The sequence below is a fragment of the Petaurus breviceps genome, unplaced genomic scaffold, assembly GCF_028583685.1.
Source record: "Petaurus breviceps papuanus isolate PSGF00001 unplaced genomic scaffold, PetGlider_PUasm1.0 90808, whole genome shotgun sequence".
Lineage (NCBI taxonomy): Eukaryota > Metazoa > Chordata > Mammalia > Diprotodontia > Petauridae > Petaurus > Petaurus breviceps.
Window position 1 is genome coordinate 13,024,439 of NW_027187349.1, and position 17,796 is coordinate 13,042,234.

At 35.8% G+C, this 17,796-nt stretch overlaps 1 protein-coding gene across 21 annotated transcripts in view; it reads left to right on the top strand.

The window, feature by feature from the left end:
* Positions 1-17,796, top strand: part of AFDN (afadin, adherens junction formation factor) — a 183,421-nt gene that overhangs the window by 75,330 nt on the left and 90,295 nt on the right. For 16 of the 21 annotated variants that reach the window (XM_069070432.1, XM_069070429.1, XM_069070434.1 and 13 more), the window contains exons 6-9: positions 571-728; positions 5,838-5,949; positions 7,907-8,074; positions 11,440-11,484. In XM_069070432.1, the coding sequence (XP_068926533.1) occupies positions 571-728; positions 5,838-5,949; positions 7,907-8,074; positions 11,440-11,484 (483 nt within the window). The remainder of the gene's footprint in view (positions 1-570; positions 729-5,837; positions 5,950-7,906; positions 8,075-11,439; positions 11,485-17,796) is intronic. The other 5 variants (XM_069070435.1, XM_069070436.1, XM_069070445.1 and 2 more) reach the window with 1 other exon arrangement.

Sequence of the window (17,796 nt, forward strand, 5' to 3'; positions counted from 1 at the left end):
CTTATTTGAGTACCAGATACTAAGAAAAAAAAATAGGATGTTAACTAAAGCTCTGCTTTGAATTGATTTTGATTTATCCTGATAGGAAATGTATATTTAAAAAAATTTAAAGGCATGTTTCTGTAGTTCCATAAACTTATCAGACATTTCAAAACAAGGCAAACTTAAAGCAACTATCATAATTCTTTAAAGTGAAAATATGATTAATTGAGTCTGCCACAATATAAACTCAAGCTAACTGAAAGAAAAACAGAGTTGTTAAGCATTCAACATTCTTCCCAGTCATAAAACATTTGCTGATAATAAAACAATAATTCCTTTCATTATGTAAATTATTATTGTTATGCTTAGAATAAAATTGCTCAGAAAATAACATTCAGAAACTTAGCATTGGCTGTTCTGTGGTACCATTAGTAATCTGCTTTGGCAAAAATCATTATAATAGATCTCACTGCAAAGGTTTGCTCAAGTTTTGGGATATATTAGCATTACAGATATTTGTGGACCTTTGGAATAATGGTTTAAGGATTTTGGGGTTATATTACTTAGACTTAATTTTTTTCTTTACAGGTGGAACACTGAGGATTTATGCAGATAGTTTAAAACCAAACATCCCATACAAGACAATCTTGCTGTCAACCACGGATACTGCAGATTTCGCTGTGGTTGAAGCTTTAGAAAAATATGGTCTGGAAAAAGAAAACCCCAAGGATTATTGCGTTGCCCGTGTAAGTAACCACATTGTGTCAGCATCACTGATACCAAAAAAAATTGCATTTAAGCTGGAAAATTTTTTTAAGAGTTGCTTTAAACCATCTGATAAGGCTTTCTGGATAGTTGGAATTTGGTAGACTAGAAATGTTTATGCATAAAGGATTGCTTTCTCTTGTGACTTTATAGGGATTAAAATATCTATAGAGATTTCATTTTGCTTATTCACATGAATTAGTGGCTTCCAAATATCCAAAGTTTGATACATACTCAGTTTATCTGAGTGTCATACCATATCCTTAATTTCTAGTAGTATATCTGTAACCCTCTTAACTGAAGGATCTCACCAGAAGTTTGCCCAGCATATTCAGTACTAAGTTGCAGAATGATATGTAACTTTTCCATGCTGAATAATGAGCTACCTGTAAAAATCTCTTAATAATTATCAATCACAGTGATAGCTGACTTCTCTATTTTCCTGGAGAATCACAAGTATGCAAAGCATTTTCCAAACCTCATGTTCTTGGTGTTACTGTCCTAGAATTTGAAGAGAAAAGGCATTGATAAAATAAGAAAACTGAGTAAAAATAAGAATATGATATTAGTGGCAGAATTTTTGTTTTTTCGGTTGTCTAAATTTTGAAGAATGTGTCTTGTCAATGGAAAGTGAAGTATCTTTTGGGAAAGCTTAAATGATTGACCTTTACTTAGCCAATTAACTTTTCTTTTTAATTTTTGCACCAAGGAAGGCCTTTATAATATTACATAATTATATTAAAGTCATCATGCCTGTCTCTGAAATGCAAATTATAAAACCAACGTCTCCTTAAATCTGTGTTTAACCTTTGCTACTGGTGGTCATGTTACAGTCTTTTCCAGTTTTCATTTTGTACAGTGAAATTTTTATGTCCATAAAATGTGAGACAATTCAACAAAGTTTTATTAAGTATCTACTGTGTGTGGAGTGCTCTGCTGATGTTTGTAAAACATTTGCTAAGATATTAGTCATTTTTACTATGATCCCTTAATCACCTTCAGTTAAGTTTGAAATTTGTTGCATATACTTAAAATTGGCGTTTCAGTAGGTTTATTTGGTTTTGAAATGGTTTTTTAATTATGCTAAATTACCCAATATATACAGCTAAAATTAAACTTTCACAAGATCATCTGTTAAGGTTTATTTACTTTACCATCTTACTACTAGTTCCTGTGGGTCTAAACCCAAGCAGTCTATAAAACAATGATCTTTTCACATGATGGAGAAGTGATTAAATTGGCACTAATCTCTTGGGGTAAAGACTTAGCTGTAAAGGTTGGGGAAATATCATTTTCTAATGTTGTAGATAACTTGTAAAATATCTTTACAAAATGTTAATATTTGGGGCGGCCAGGTAGCACAGCAAGTAAGAGCACCGGCTCCAGTGTTGAGAAGACCTGGAGATCGAATCCTGGGCTCAGACACTCAGCACCACACCCAGAAATAACTGGCCGTGTAACCTTGAGCAAGTTACTTAACCCCAATTGCTTAAAAAAAAAAAAAAAAGAGCACAAAATGTTAATATTTGTTAAGGAGGTGACCCTAGGAATACTTGAGAAGAGAAAAAAGGAATGTGGGCTGTGGGTTTTAAATTTGTGAAGGATCTCCATGTACTAAGGGAGAATGTTGGTTCCTAAGGGTAGCAAACTAGCTAAAAAGCAATGCATAAATACTTTTTCTTCATCATCAAAAACATAGATGAAGATTATTTTGTAACTTCATTGTTAATCTTTTTAGTAGTAAATGATATTAACAACTAGCAAATATGTAATGCTTTAAAATTTGCATGGTGCTACAAAAATGAAGACTAGCTCTGTTTTGGAGATTGATGGAAGCAGCAAGGATATATTCCTAGGAACATAGCCACAGCAAGAAAACAATCTGTTGGATTTTATGGGTGATGATATTAAGACACATGATTTAATAATTGGAAGGGGCTTCAGCCACCATTTAATCCAATATGTACTTGAGAAAAAAATCCCCATTGAAACATTTTCGTGGATAACATTTTGTACCTCTTGTTCTAAGTTAATTCTCTTTCCATATCTTTCTTCCATAGATCTCATTTCTTCTCTAATTTTTTCCCCTACCGATTTTGATTTCTTTTTGATTTTTAAAATCATAGTTTAGCAGTTCTTAATACTCTTGCTCATGCTTCCAGGCATTCTGATTAGATGTGTGTCTAAACTGTTGGTTTTTTTTTTTCCCCCTTAGAAACTTGTCTCTGTTCTTGAGATATTTTCTTCTTTTGGGATTATGTCTTGAGTTTTCCTGTTGTCTTATTAGCTTTTTATGGTGAGATTCATTTTGCTCATTCTTCCAGGTCATTTGTTGACTTTGCTCTTTCTGTATGTTATGGCTGGCCTTAGCACCTCTGGGGGAAATGTATGGACTGAATTTTTTGTCCTTTTGCATCGTTCTCCTGAGCTCTGCTAGTTTTAGACCCAGGTTTGGGCCTGAGCAAGACCTATTGGCTTGTCCCTGTTAAGTCTGCTGCTTAGCAACTACTATTTAGCTGACACGGAGGCCCTGCATATTTGGAATGGAATGGTAGGATATTCTTTGATCGGGGATTCCTCTCCTGGTTTTTCCTTTACAGGCATCATTTCTGGGCTGGAGGCTAAAACTGAATCATATTCTTTGACCACTTATTATCTATTGGGAATAACTTTGGGTTATAAACATAGACAGACCATAGACACAGACATGGACATGTTTCATTTCAAACTCTTATGAGAGAGAAATTCTCCTTCTCTGACCACATTCAACCACTTCCCTTCTACTAGGGAGCATTATTTTTTTATGTGCTGAGATTTTTCATTTTCATGTAATCAAAGTTCCTATTTTATCTTTTACAATTTGTTCTATCCCTTGTTTGTATAAGAATATATCTCCTACTGATAGCTAAGAATGATGCATATCCACTCTTCCCTCCCCCATGATAGGTTTTTTAATATAAAGGCCACATGTCTCTAGAATATATTGTGAAATATGCTGTAAAGTATTGCTCAAAGCCTCATCTTCTGCCATATTGCTTTCCAGTTTTCCCATTAGGTTTTATCAAATAGGGAGTTAGGTAATTTATATTTTCTTGTTTATTCAAGATCAGTTATTGAGTTCCGTTATTTGTTTCTCCCTTGTTTAGTGTGATCCATTGAAATTTCCAGGTTGTTTTGATTTGCATATCCCTTATTTTTTGTGTTTTGGAGCATTTTTTTCTGTGCTTAATAGTTTGCATTTCTTTTGAAAATTGAATGTTCATATCCTTTATCCACTTACCTATTTGGTGTTATCTATCTAAAACACTTTTTATATGTCTTAGATATCAAACTCTTGTCAGAAATTTGCAAAAATAGTTTCTCTTTTGACTGCTTCTCTATCTTAGGTGCATTATATAGGTGTATTAATTTTGTATGTGCAGAAATGTTTCAATTTCAAAGAATCAATTATCAGTATTATCCTCTGTAATTGCTTGGGTGGATACATCTACATGTGACTGAGAAGAATATGAGCTCTTCTCTAATCTTGTGTTTAAAAGTATGGTCTTTAAGGTTAAGGTTGTATTATATATAGCTAACCTTTCTATAGCACTTAGTCTGTGCCAGGCACTGTGCTAAATGCTTTGCAATTATTACTTTATCCTTACAACAACTGTGAGAGGAGGTAGGTGCTATTGTTATGACCCATTTTACAGATGAAGAAACTGAGGCAAAAGTGGTTAAGTGATTTCACCCTGGGTCACATAGTATCTGAGTATACATTTGAACTCACGTCTTCCTAACCAGGCTAGGAACTTCATCCATTGCATGACCTAACACTACCCCATGATAGGGCCCTTCCCCCATCATATCCTATCAGGGATGGGGAACCTGTGGCCTTGAGGCCACATGACCCTCTAGGTCCTCAAGTGTGACCTTGTGACTGAGTCCAAACTGAAAGACTTGTTCTGTGAAGTTTGGATTCAGTTATAGGACCACACTTGAGTACCTAGAGGGCCACATGTGGCCTCAAGGCTGCAGGTCCTGCAGCCCACCACTGATTTATACCATCTCTAGTTTACTTTATTTCCTATATTTGCTTGGAAATTTCCTTGTGTCCATGCTTTCCTACCCTGCCAGTTGCCTCCAGGGGGTCCACATATACTCCCCTTCCTCTGATTTTGCAAGCACCAATTCCTTCAGACCTTGTCCATTGTAAAGTTGTTACCTCTTTTTAGTAATAGGAACATTAGTTAGTGGAGCCCCCCTTCCAGCTCCTTTGCACATCTTCAATTTTTCAGGGCAGCTAGGTGGCACAATGATAGAGCAACTGGCCCTGGAGTCAGGACCTGGACCTGAGTTCAGATGTTTTCTCAGACACTAGATGTGTGACCTTGGGCAAGTCACTTAACCCCTATTGCCTTACCTTCCCCCCTCCAAAAAAGCAAGAAAAAGGGAAAGGTACCAGGTTACCGGGGTAGATTTTGATGGAAGTTTGTGTCATGTCCTTGGGTCTGCTAGTGTAGCTTCTGTGGGGTAGTGTAGGAGGTGGGAGAGGGAGAGAGGCTTAGTGAACTCAGGGCTTTTTTGGGAGGTGGGGTGGGGCAGAGGGTTCTTTTTACCTTCTTTGGATTCTAGGTGGCCTAGATGGTGGTGACAGCTCAAGTTGCTTTATCTTTGTTGCATAATTTCTGTTTTGGAGAGGCTTGAGAATGGGAGAAAATGTCTAGTCTGCCATCCTGTTGCTCACATGACCCAGAAAGTCTGTATCATTTTTAGGATAATAATTATTTGCATAGAGGTCAACTGTAAAGTTATGAGAAGGAAACAAGCAACTTTTAAAAAATAATACATATGATTAGGCTTTTAATCACATTTTAACATGGAATTGTAATACTGATGACCATTTGACCTGCTTGCTTTTTGAGGCCATTACTGCTCTTCGCTTTTTTGTAAGTGAGAAGTAAAATGAGAATCAAATAGTGTACTGTTTGCTTAAGTAAAACTCCTGTTTACCAGAAGATAAGCCATACTAAATATATGATTCTATTTCTTGTCTATTGATGACAGGTAATTTTACTGGTAGATCTTCATAGCTGTTTTTCTCATAGGTTATGCTTCCCCCTGGAGGCCAACATTCAGATGAAAAAGGTGCTAAAGAAGTAATCTTGGATGATGATGAATGCCCCCTACAGATCTTCAGGGAATGGCCAAGTGACAAAGGTATTTCTTTTTGCTGTTAGTAGTTTAGTTTATATTGTAAACAGTTAAATTAGTTGTTATTCAGGATTGTGCGGCACTGTTTAGAGTGAATTGCTCAGTCAGTCAACAACCATTTATTACATGTGTCAAATTATGTGTCAAATACTGTGCTAGGTGTTGATCATACAAATTCAAAGAATAAAACTATTTCTAAAAGTTTATATTCTAATTAAGGAGAGAACAGATAGTCATATAAGTGTATATAGAATATTTATAAATGTAATAAAACACATTATAATAAATATAAAGTAGTTAAATACAAGAGAGGTCCAGAGTGAGGGCACTGGCAGTTGGGGACATCAGTGAAAGCTTAATGTAGGAAAAATGGTGCTGGAGCATCATATCTGGAAGAAAGAGAGGTGGATAAGAAGTGAATTCCAGGTTTGGACAACTGTCAGCACATAGGCAGAAAGACAGGAGATAAAGGATTATGTATAAGGAGCCAAGAAAGCCAGTTTGGCTAGATCATGGTTTGTGGATTGTGTCCTGTAAAGTTGGCAAGATAGATGGGGGCCAGGTTGTGCAAGGCTTTAATTTTCGAATAGAAGAATTTATATGATATGTGAATAATCTGAATTTAAGTTGTTTCTGTCATTTGGTACGATGTGGTCATTGGTTTATGTAATGTGTTTTGAGTATATCATGTTAATGTGATAATAATAGCTAGCTAATATAGAGCACTTGCAAGTTTACAAAGTGCTTTACATTTTATCTTATTTGATCCTCACAACAACCTTGTGGGATTTGTTGTTGTTCAGTTGTATCTGACTTTTCTTGACCCCATTTGGGGTTTTCTTGGCAAAGATACTGGCGTGGTTTGCTCGTTTTGCAGATGAGGAAACTGAGGCAGACAGGGTTAAGTGACTTGCCCGGGGTCATACAATTAGTAAGTATCTTAGGCTAGATTTGAACTCATGAAGATGAGTCTTCTGGACTTCAGACATGGCATTCTATCCACTGAGCCACCTAGCTGCCTTTAAAATTGTTATTGTAACTTTGTTAAGGAAGGTGCTATTATTATTCTTGCTTAGTAGTTGGCAGCAGCAAAATTGAGGGTGAAGAGAGTAAGTAGTGACTGACCGATGGGTCCCGTAGCTGTGGGGTAGGATTTGAACTCAGATCGTCTTAACTCCACGGTATGGCACTTTTATCTACTATACTCCTTAGCTGCTATGTAGTGTCTTGTAATCTTCCTGGACACCAGGAATTTGAAAGAAGGGTAGCCAACAAAAGGTATCATGTCCATAAAGAGAATTTGAGAGTTTCATGAGTGGCCCTTGAAGCAAATATTCAGAAAAAAACCTTCTGTTACAAATAAGATAATATCATACGAAAAATATTCTTTCACAAATCTTCAGTAATTCTGAGTTATTCAGAATTCATGATACTTGGAAAACTAAATAATCAGACTCTATAATGAAAAGAACTCAATAATGCGAATACAAAGGCTGGGGTTCAAGAACTAGGGTTCTAGTCATGTTCTGCCATCAACTCATTGTATATAATTACTTGGGGAGGTCATTTAATTTCTCAAAGCCTTAGTTATTTGGTAGATCTCTTAATTGCCATATAGTTGAAATTCTGTGAAATGCTTGCGTGATAAAGTATTAAAACTGATAAAAGAATTCTGATGTCAAATTTTTCTAATTTAATGCCTTTCTAGTATATATTATCAACTAAGACTGATAATTTGATTTTCAATAATTTAACTATTATTAGAACCTTAAAATTGTTTTAAAAGCTCAGGCCATTATTTTTAAAAATGTTTTATATAATCAGTGAATGTGATAAATCAAAGTAAAGAGTTATTCAGTGTGAAGTCCTTAGAAAGTTATGCTAGAATTTTTGGAGATCAGCTTCCATAGTATATTGTCAAGAGTGACCTGAAACTTAGTGAATTTTATACTTTTTTCCCTAGGAATTTTAGTCTTTCAGTTGAAGAGGAGGCCACCTGATTATATCCCAAAGAAACTGAAGAAGCAAGTGGATGGAAAACCACCAAAGGGGAAGGAAAGAGCTGATGGGTCGGGCTATGGTTCTTCACTCCCACCTGAAAAACTGCCATATTTGGTAGAATTAAGCCCAGGTAAGTGCTTTGGCTTACACAAATGTGCTTATTGTAACCTTTTTCTGTGCATTGACTCAGTCTCTTGACTGTCAAATTCGTTTTTAATAGGCATTATATAAAAACTTTTCCTGTGAGGTCAAACTGAAGTTTTACAACAAAATAGTGCTTCTTATTTCTCAGTATTTGTAAGGATTTTGTTGTACTGCATTGAAATAACATGTGTATGCCACAGGGAAACAGAAGACTGTTGCTCTTAGAGCATTATAGGACATGAATTAAGTCATTTTTTTGCAGCAAAAACCTGCTTGAAAAGTGAATAAAATAGCAGATTGTTTTTTTTCCCAAACAAAAGAAAGAAATATACCCTAATTTTTATTTATATAAACAATTCCTAAAAACCATATAATGTGTTGGGTTTAATATTGTTCTGGTGTGTGCTGGAGTCCATGTCTACTGGATTGTTAGGGTGTTGAGACTATTTGCAACTCAAAAATGAACAAACACTAAAAGTCAGGGGTTTTGATTTATTATTCTGTTGATTATCTGGAGTGGGGAACTTGGGAACTTGCAGCTACCTGTGGCCCTCAATTGAACCCTTTGACTGAACCCAAACTTCACAGATCAATTTGCAGAAACTTAAGAAAATGATGCAGAAAATGTTTAAAATGCAGATTAAATTTAAAATATGTCCTATGTTCTATCCCTCTCCTCCAGGCAATTTGTTAAATATTTACTGTTTAGTGTTAAATACTGGCTGTTCCTCATTAATAGACATGTTTCTAAAATTATATCTTTGACAAAGTGTAGGAAGGGAAGGTCTTTTAGATATTTACTGAAAAATTACCTCTTTTGTAGACCTGATTTTATACTAGTGGTATTTTGTTAAATATGTGCTACATATGTGAATCAGTTTTCATTTATACTATCTACTTTAGATAGTATCTAAAGAAAAAGTGTGCCCATATGTTGATCGATATATTAGTTTTATGAAATGTACACATTTAGGCTTAAGAAATTGTAATCAAATGTTCTTGACTTTTTGTTTTTCTCTTTAATGATCTGCTGGCTATTTTCATACTTGTCTAATGTCTGTACTTTACACTTTGAAAAACTAACACTATACCACCAGGTTGCTACATGGTTGAGAATTATATTCTCACTGTTTTACATGCCTATAATGTAAAATATAAATATAGTGTATGTATGTATATAAATATAGTTATGTATTTTGATACATAGACACATATATTTCTTCCATATTTGGTTCTACAAGTTTTATTCTAGAAGCACTATTATATCTGGAATCCTGCCTTTAAATCTGACTAGTAATTATAAATTGTTAGTACCAAATTATTTTTTATGTGAGAATTAACTCTGAGAGTAAGAACTATATCTCATGTTCTGGGCTACATAGATTTATTTCCAAAGCAGTCTGGATTTGACTGATTTGTTATCTAATAGATTCTGTGTTTGATTTGGAAATCTTCTGATGATAGGTTACTATATATCATATACAAGAGTTCTGTTGTTTCCCAATAACAATTTTAATACATTAGATCCTAACTTCTGTGATAGGATTCACCTGATTGCTCACCTATCACACTGTTCCTTTGGTACTAACTTCCCCCCAAAACCTCATTTCACCTAATTTCAGTTTTTTTGTTTTTTCCCAAAAAACTATTAAAGGGGGGCGGCTAGGTGGTGCAGTGAATAGAGCACCGTCCCTGGAGTCAGGAGGACCTGAGTTCAAATTCGGCCTGAGACACTTAACACAAAAACTTAGCCATGTGACCTTGGGCAAGTCACTTAACCCCAATTGCCCTCCAAAAAGCAAAAAAAAAAAAAAAAACCTATTAAAGGGAAGTGCTTATGGCTTACAATATTTGAAACAGTGGTGGTGTGACTCTAGGTAATAACTCTTGTATTACCTAGTTTTTTAGTTATTTAAGAAAAGATTAGGCTTAAAAAATATGTCTATGTATTATATATGTTAATTGGTGATGTTTTCTCCTGAATTTTTTTAGTTAGTAACTTTAATGTAGTATTTAGTCATATATATATAAAATGTAGTGCTTATTTAGACTCTTTGGAACCATATCTGAACATTTCTGGTTGGAAAATACTTTCTTAGTCATCTGAGCTAATAGAGTGGAACATAGCTATGGATGGTTCCCATACATTTCTGTTTGTCTTTTGGAAATAGATAAATTTTTGGAAGCAGACTTTATCCATTTCTTTAAAAAATAAGCTTATATTGAAATTGTATATCCCTAGAGCCTAAACCTGCTTAAGTTCATGTTCATTGTAGACAGTTTGCTAATCTAAAATTGATTGGGGATGAGAGGATTTAAGTTTGACCAGTTTTAGGGGCATTCTTATGGTAAGTGTGGAGAATTTAGTATACTGTTTACTACTACTTTAAATATAATAAAAATTTGGTGCATCTTAGATTTGTACATCAGTCTACTGATAATGCTTCCAGTTCATCAAGTAATAAGATATATGTAACTTTTAATGATAATTTCATGTAATATAATACTCTTTGCTAAAATTGACTTCCTATACAGGTAGAGGTTTATAACTACATAGAATTTAAGGACATATTTTAAGTTTAGCTCAATCTTCTTACTAAATCATGACATAGTGCAGCAAAAAATAAACATAGTAACAAAACACCTTTCTTTCTAATTACTGTTTCTAGCCAGGCGATTCCATTCCGGCTAAACTATCCAATATGATGCCAACCTCCATATTGAATAAAGCAACTTACTTTTTAAGAAAGAAGCTCTTGTTGGTCTGTTAACCTTGATGATGCTCCCTTATGTAGTAGCATCTATGTTATTTCTTTGTTTTCAGTTAAGCATATGGTCAACCGTGGTAGATTTAAGAGCCTGTGACTAGATAGAAAATTTAGATTTTGTTCAGAGGTTTTTTTGCATGGATTATTGGGGAGGGGAGATAAAGAATTATTTCTCTTCTGGTTTTGGATCAAAATATTTATTGGACAGCTAGTGAAGAGTTGAAAATTAGTAAGAGAATTTCTTATGTGGTAAACTAACTGTTGCTTTTGTGTATTGCTTGGTGACTGACCGATTGTCTCAGTGTTTGCTTTAATAGCTTGCCTGTTGGTTTCTACAACACCATTAGAAACAGTTCATCCACTGTTTTTTTGGAGTACTGTTGTTCAAGTCTTTGCAATTTTGAAAACTGGTGGGGGCAAAATGCACTTTTTCATCCTATAAAATTGAATTTAAGTGTTGTCTCACTACAGTTTCACCCTTTCCTGTCTTTTCTTTTTCTTCCCCCTTCTGCATGTACTGCATGGTATCTGTCCTGCTGATGCTGCCTTCACCTGGGTCCTGTGCATGTGTTCTTAACCCCAGGCAGAAGGAATCACTTTGCCTACTACAGCTATCACACTTATGAAGGTAATTCAATGTTTAATACTACTTTTATTAACCATATCACTAACCAGTCATCTTGGATAATGTACTGAAATAGATGTAAAAGAATGTTCTGTGATCATTTTTCAAAGTTAATTACATGTTCCATAGGTAACTTTTAAAAATAACTTTAAGTCATGACTTTTTGTTGTTATCTGACTAGAACTTGATAGGGATCTGTATGTTCTTGGCCAGGTATCTTAACCATTCCAGACCAATTTTCTAATCCATAGAATGGAGGGTTTAGACTTCATGATCTCTTAAGGTTCCTTCTCACTTGAAGTATATAATGGGAGCTCATTAGTTAAAAAGGTGACTTTGCTTCATGGGGATGATTAATTAGCTGAGAAGCAGAAAGGTAGTGGTGCAGTGGATTGAAGGCAGATCTTGTCATCAGCAAAATATTTGAGTTCAGATCCTGTTTCTGGGTTTATTAGCTCTTTGACCCTGGGCAAGTTACAAAGTGACTGTCAGGGTAATAATGTCTGTTTTACTTACTTTATAGGGATGTGTATCTCAAATGAGATTTATGCTTTGCAAAACCTTAATGTGCTATGTGTGTACAAATGTCACTTGTTTGTTGCAATTGCAACTTTGGGAGCTATCTTTGGCTGTCTTTTGTTCCAACTCTTGGTGTTTGCAGGTTTGAAAGTTACTCAGCTTTCAAATTTTAATTGACTGCATGATGGGGTGGAAAGTGCAGAATTTCTCCTGATTTATTTTGTCTCTCATAACAAATCAGTCTAATTCTTTCATCACCTTGGTAAAGCTGAAGAAGAATTTCAGAGATGAATTCTGTTTATTTTCTAACATATACTTTCTTGCCTTTCGATATATTAACCCTATTCCATGTAGCTTTTAAATTATGCTGGAATTTTCAAATGTTTTCTTTAGGCAGCCATACATTGTTTCCATGTCAAAGGACAAAATATTCATTTTTTTTAATAACCACAATTTTTATATCCTTAGGTTCCTGCATAAACCTGAAAGTTTATTAGTTCTGTGCAAAGCAGTAATCCTGATTTATCAGAAATCTGTGAAGTCAGCAAATTAACTTTTACTAAGCGCCTACTATGTGCCATTGTGCTAGGGGCTAAGAAAACAAAAGCAAAAGAGTTTTGCTTACAGTCTAGTTGGGAAGAAAACACACAAACACATATACAAATAATACATACAGCATAAATTGGAGATAATAAACCAGAAGCTTAAAATTTCAATAAATTTTTCCAGACATTACTTGTTGCCCATTTTGGTTTTTGTGTATCTAATTTTGTACTTGAACAAGTTTATCTTTGTGTTCTCATTTTCACATTAAGAATAATGGAAGGAAAATAATTATTTCTTTTTTATTGGTTACTTACAGAAATTAAGAATGTAATAAAGTAACAGATTCATCTTATTTTTCCTTAAATTGTACTACCAGAGTTAATATGAGTTATATGTGGATTTTCCCAACTAAGTACCCAGAATGTTTTGGAGGATGGATGTAAGACTTCCTGTTGGCCTACATGTTTATATGTTCTCTCACAACACCTTAAATTGCTTTCTATCTATGAGCTATGTCTATTTATGGAAAATATTTCTCTTTTCTAAATGAATAGCATTTATGTTCATTGTTTATAAAGGCTAACAAAAAGGCAGTACTTTTACTATTTTCACACTTGTTTAATGTAGCAGTTTGAAAAAGTAAATGAAAAAAACTAGGGGCCGGGAGTCAGTCAGACAGAACTAGAATAGAAGTCTAAGCTAACAGGAGCTGAACAGCAAAGCACTTCTCATAACCTTCTCTTACTGCCCTTACTAATTCTCCTCACAGTTTCTGTGTAGGAAATAGTAATTTAACATGATTTGGTGATACTGAATCATTCTCTTTATTTTAAAAGTGCCTTAGTCTTGTTTCATAGTAGATGGGAAATAACCTTTTTATTTTCCAACTAGCACTTGTGATTTCTTTTAGGGGGAAACAGGTTTACAGTTTTGGTTTCCTAGACAATATTTCAGGACTCCTTTATAAGTTGTCCCCAGTGTAATAGGATAGGAATTTATTTTGAAAAAGAAAAAAAAAATTATCATTAGTTGGATTTTAGAATCTGAGCTATTATAAATGAACAAAAGTACAGCCCTATAGCACCCTCTGGGTTTCTGTGTTTGAGATAGTAGGAAAAGGAAAGAGAAATGGAAGAAGAAATATTAGTGTTTCTCTAACTTTATAACTCTTATCCATGATTGAGTGAGGAGCTCTCTGAATGGAGAACTTAGAGATAGATTATCCTATCTAGTGCAACACCCATTTCATGGCTGAAGTTAAATGAGTTTCCTAGGGCTTTAGGTGGTAGTATTAGAATGTGGACTGGAATCAACTTACCTAACTCAAAATGAAGTGCTTTTCAAGTAGGTATGTATGTATGTTTAATTTTTTAATTTAAACTCAACTTCTATAGGGAATTTCAAGTAAATAAGCTCTTTTACATGGCCAAGGCAGTTCCATATTTAATCTTCAACTTCAGTTTTAGATAGTAAAAATTCCAGCCATTTTACAAATCTCAATAGGCATTTTTATACTTTGTCTTCACATTTAGAGTATGTTTATGTGTGTTTCCCATGTTTTCAACACTCTACCTACTTTTTCATCTTTATTTTTAATGTTTTATTTCCTGTATGTGGGTATTTGTGCTTTTGTGATGGTTATTTTTTTTTTCCCTTGCGGTAATTAGTAGGTTTATTTTTCCAACAAACTGTTTGTACTCAGGAGACCAGGAAAGCTGTTAACATCTGACAATTAAATCTTTTTTTTTTTTTTAAGCAGTTGGGGTTAAGTAACTTTCTCAAGGTTACACGGCCAGGTGTTTCTGGGTGGGTGCTAAGTGTCTGAGCCTGGGATTTGATCCCAGGTCATCCCGACTCTTGGGGCCAGTGCTCTTACTCACTGTGTCTGTTTTCTTAATTGCATTCTAGCTTTCTTTTCTTCGTCCTGTTCAGTTCTGACTTTGACTCATTGTCTATCTCCAGTGACTGTCCAAGGCATATGTATAATAAATTTTTTTCACTTAGGCTTCCCTGGTAGATTTTTAATCACAATAATAGTTATTGACCAAACTTTAGAATTTTAGAAACCTTATTTAGAAATACTGTGTACTAGTACTTGATACATTGTCATCTATAAGTTCGAGTATCTGGAGGACCTCATTGTCTATAGGGAATCATTTTTACATTTGGACTCTCTGTCATGGACATCATCTGTTACAGTGGAAAATACCTTTTGCGTGTGTACGTATCTTGGTTTTGTACCTCACTTGATATAAAATAGAATTATCAGAGAGTTATTCTCATTCTCTATCACAGAATTTTTTATGATCTTAAGAAATATACAGAAAAATTTCCTCACTGAAGTTAATTCTTATTTTTATTTATTTTATTTTTTAAATGCTTTATTAACTTCTGATTTACATAATTCGTTTCTGCCAGATTTTGAGTTACTAATTTTCTCCCCTTTTTTCCCCCACCCATCCCCCCAAAACAGCAGTCCCACAGGATATCTCCACCTCCAATCTGATCTCTCCCATATCCCTTTCGACTTTTCCATTGGATCTCTATGCCTCAGTGCCTGTATATCTTATTTCTTAATTACAATTTCTTAATTAAGATGGTATTAATAATAGTATATATATATATATATATATATATACATACATACACACACACACACACACACACACACATATATATATATATTTGAATATTTGATTTTAAAACTTTCAATTCCAGATTTATTCCCTTCCCCCCCCTGCCACCCACCCCCACTGGGAAGACAAGCAGTTCAGTATAGGTTGTACATGTGCGGCTAATGCAAAACAATAACGTAGTAGATATATTGTAAAAGACTGACTGTATTTCCCTCCCTCCTATCCCACCTCCCACTTGTTCTATTCTCTAATTTGATCCTGTCCCTTTTCAAAAGTGGGTGCTTCCAACTTCCCTTCCCCCCAGCCTGCCCTCCCTTCCATCATCCCCCCTCTCATGCCCTTCCCCCCCTATTCTCCTGGAAGGTGAGATCCCCTATTTAGTGTGTATTTCACTCCCTCCTCAAGCCAGATTCAATGGGAATAAGGTTGAGCCATTCCTTTTTGCCTTCCTATTCTTCCTTTCCATTGTAACCATTTTCCCTTGCCTCTTCTGTATGAGATAGTTTGCCCCAATCTCTCTCTCCCCATCTCCTCTCATATTCCTCTCACCTCTTAATTTCACCTTTTAAGTATCATCCCTTCCTGTTAAATTGGTCCTGTGCCCTCTATCTATGTCTACCTGTAAACATATATATATATATATATATACACATTCACATATGTATTCATATGCCCATATACCCTCATATATAGACATATATATATACCCTCATATATAGACATATATATATATATATTTCTAATCCCTTCAACTACTGAGAAAAGTTTCATAAATTACAATTATTTTTTTTTCCATGTAGGAATGTTAATAGTTCAACTTTGATAAGTTCCTTGTGATTTCTTTTCCCTGTTTACCTTCTCATGCTTCTCTTGCTTCTTGTATCTGAATGTCAAATTTTCTATTCAACTCTGGTTTTTTCAGCAAGAATGCTTGAAAGACCTCTATTCCACTGAATGACCAAATTTTCCCCTGAAACATGATACTCAGTTTTGTTTGGGTAGGTGACTCTTGGTTTTAGTCCCAGCTCCCATGACCTCCGGAATATCACATTCCAAGCCCTTTGATCCCTCAGTGTAGAAGCTGGCAGATCCTGGGTTATTCTGATTGTGTTTCCACAATATTCAAATTGTTTCTTCCTGGCTGCTTGTAATATTCTCTCCTTAATCTGGGAATTCCGGAACCTGGCTATAATATTCCTAGGAGTTTTCTTTTTGGGATCTTTTTCAGGAGGTGATCAGTGGATTCTTTCAACCTCTATTTTGCCCTCTGGTACTAAAACATCAGGGCAGTTTTCTTTGAGAACTTCCTGGAGGATGCTTTCTAGGTTCTTACTTTGGTCATGGCTCTCAGGCAGTCCAATAATTTTTAAATTATCTCTCCTGGATCTATTTTCCAGGTCAGTGGTTTTTCCCACGAGATATTTCACATTGCCTTCTACTCTTTCATTTGTTTGGATCTGTTTAACAGCATCTTGATTTCTCATAAAGTCATTAGCTTCCATTTGCTCCAATCTAATTCTGAAGCAATGATTCTCCTCAGTGAGCTTTTGAGATTCTTTTTCCATCTGGCAAATTCGACTTTTTAAGGCATTCTTCTCCTCATTGCCTTTTTGAGCCTCCTTTGCCATTTGAGTCAGTCTGTTTTTTAAGGTATTATTTTCTTCAGTCAGGCTGTTGACTCTCATTTCATAATTTTCTTGCATTGTTCTCATTTCTCTTCCCAATTTTTCCTCCACTTCTCTTATCTGCTTCTTAAGGTCCTCTATGGCCTGTAGCCAGCTTGTATTTTCCTTTGAAGCTTTTGGTGCAGGAGTTCTGACTTCACTGTTTTCCTCCTGTTCCATGCCTTGCTCCTTCTTGTCCCCAAAATAGGAATGTAACGTTGGAATCTTCTGTCTGCTTTGTTTCCTTTGCCTACTCATTTTGCCACTCAATGATTTGACTTTTGGGCTTTTTGCCACAGTAGGACTCTGCCACCAGACAGGGGAGTTTTGGTCCCAAACGCTGGGGTTTTCTCAGTTGCCGGAGGTATTAGATGGGTGCCCTCTCTGAGGTCTCCACACACTCTGGCAAGCTGGACACACACCCCAGGACCTCCACCCTAGACTGCAATCCAGATCCAAGCAGGTTAAAGCAAGAGCGATTACCCCTCAGACTGGTGCTTGGTCCCCCTACACTCTGCAGGCCAGGAGCTGAAGCCGCCATGTGGCGGCATCTCAGCGGTTTCTTGCCATGGGGGTAGAAGCCACGCACTCCCACTTACTGGGTCCCAAAGTCCAGACTGCACTGGCCTCTCACCTTGTCCTTCGCATTTATGTATTGATAAATCTGGAAACGGCCACAGCTGCTGCTGATCTGGAGTCCCTCTGGCTGGCGGCTGGTCAGGCCTGCCCTGGGGCTAAAGCCTCTGCTTGGGGCTGGGCTTGGCTCCCAGAGCGCTATGCTGGCCGATTCCTGCTGGCCTGCCGCAGGCTGTCCTCAGCTGGAGGTTAGCTTCTTTGTGTCATTTTATGGGTTCTGCAGCTCCAAAGTTTGTTTAGAGTCCCCTTTTTACATGGATTGGGGAAGGTGGAAGCCGGAGCCGCGGGAAGGTCGTGCTTCTACTCCTCCATCT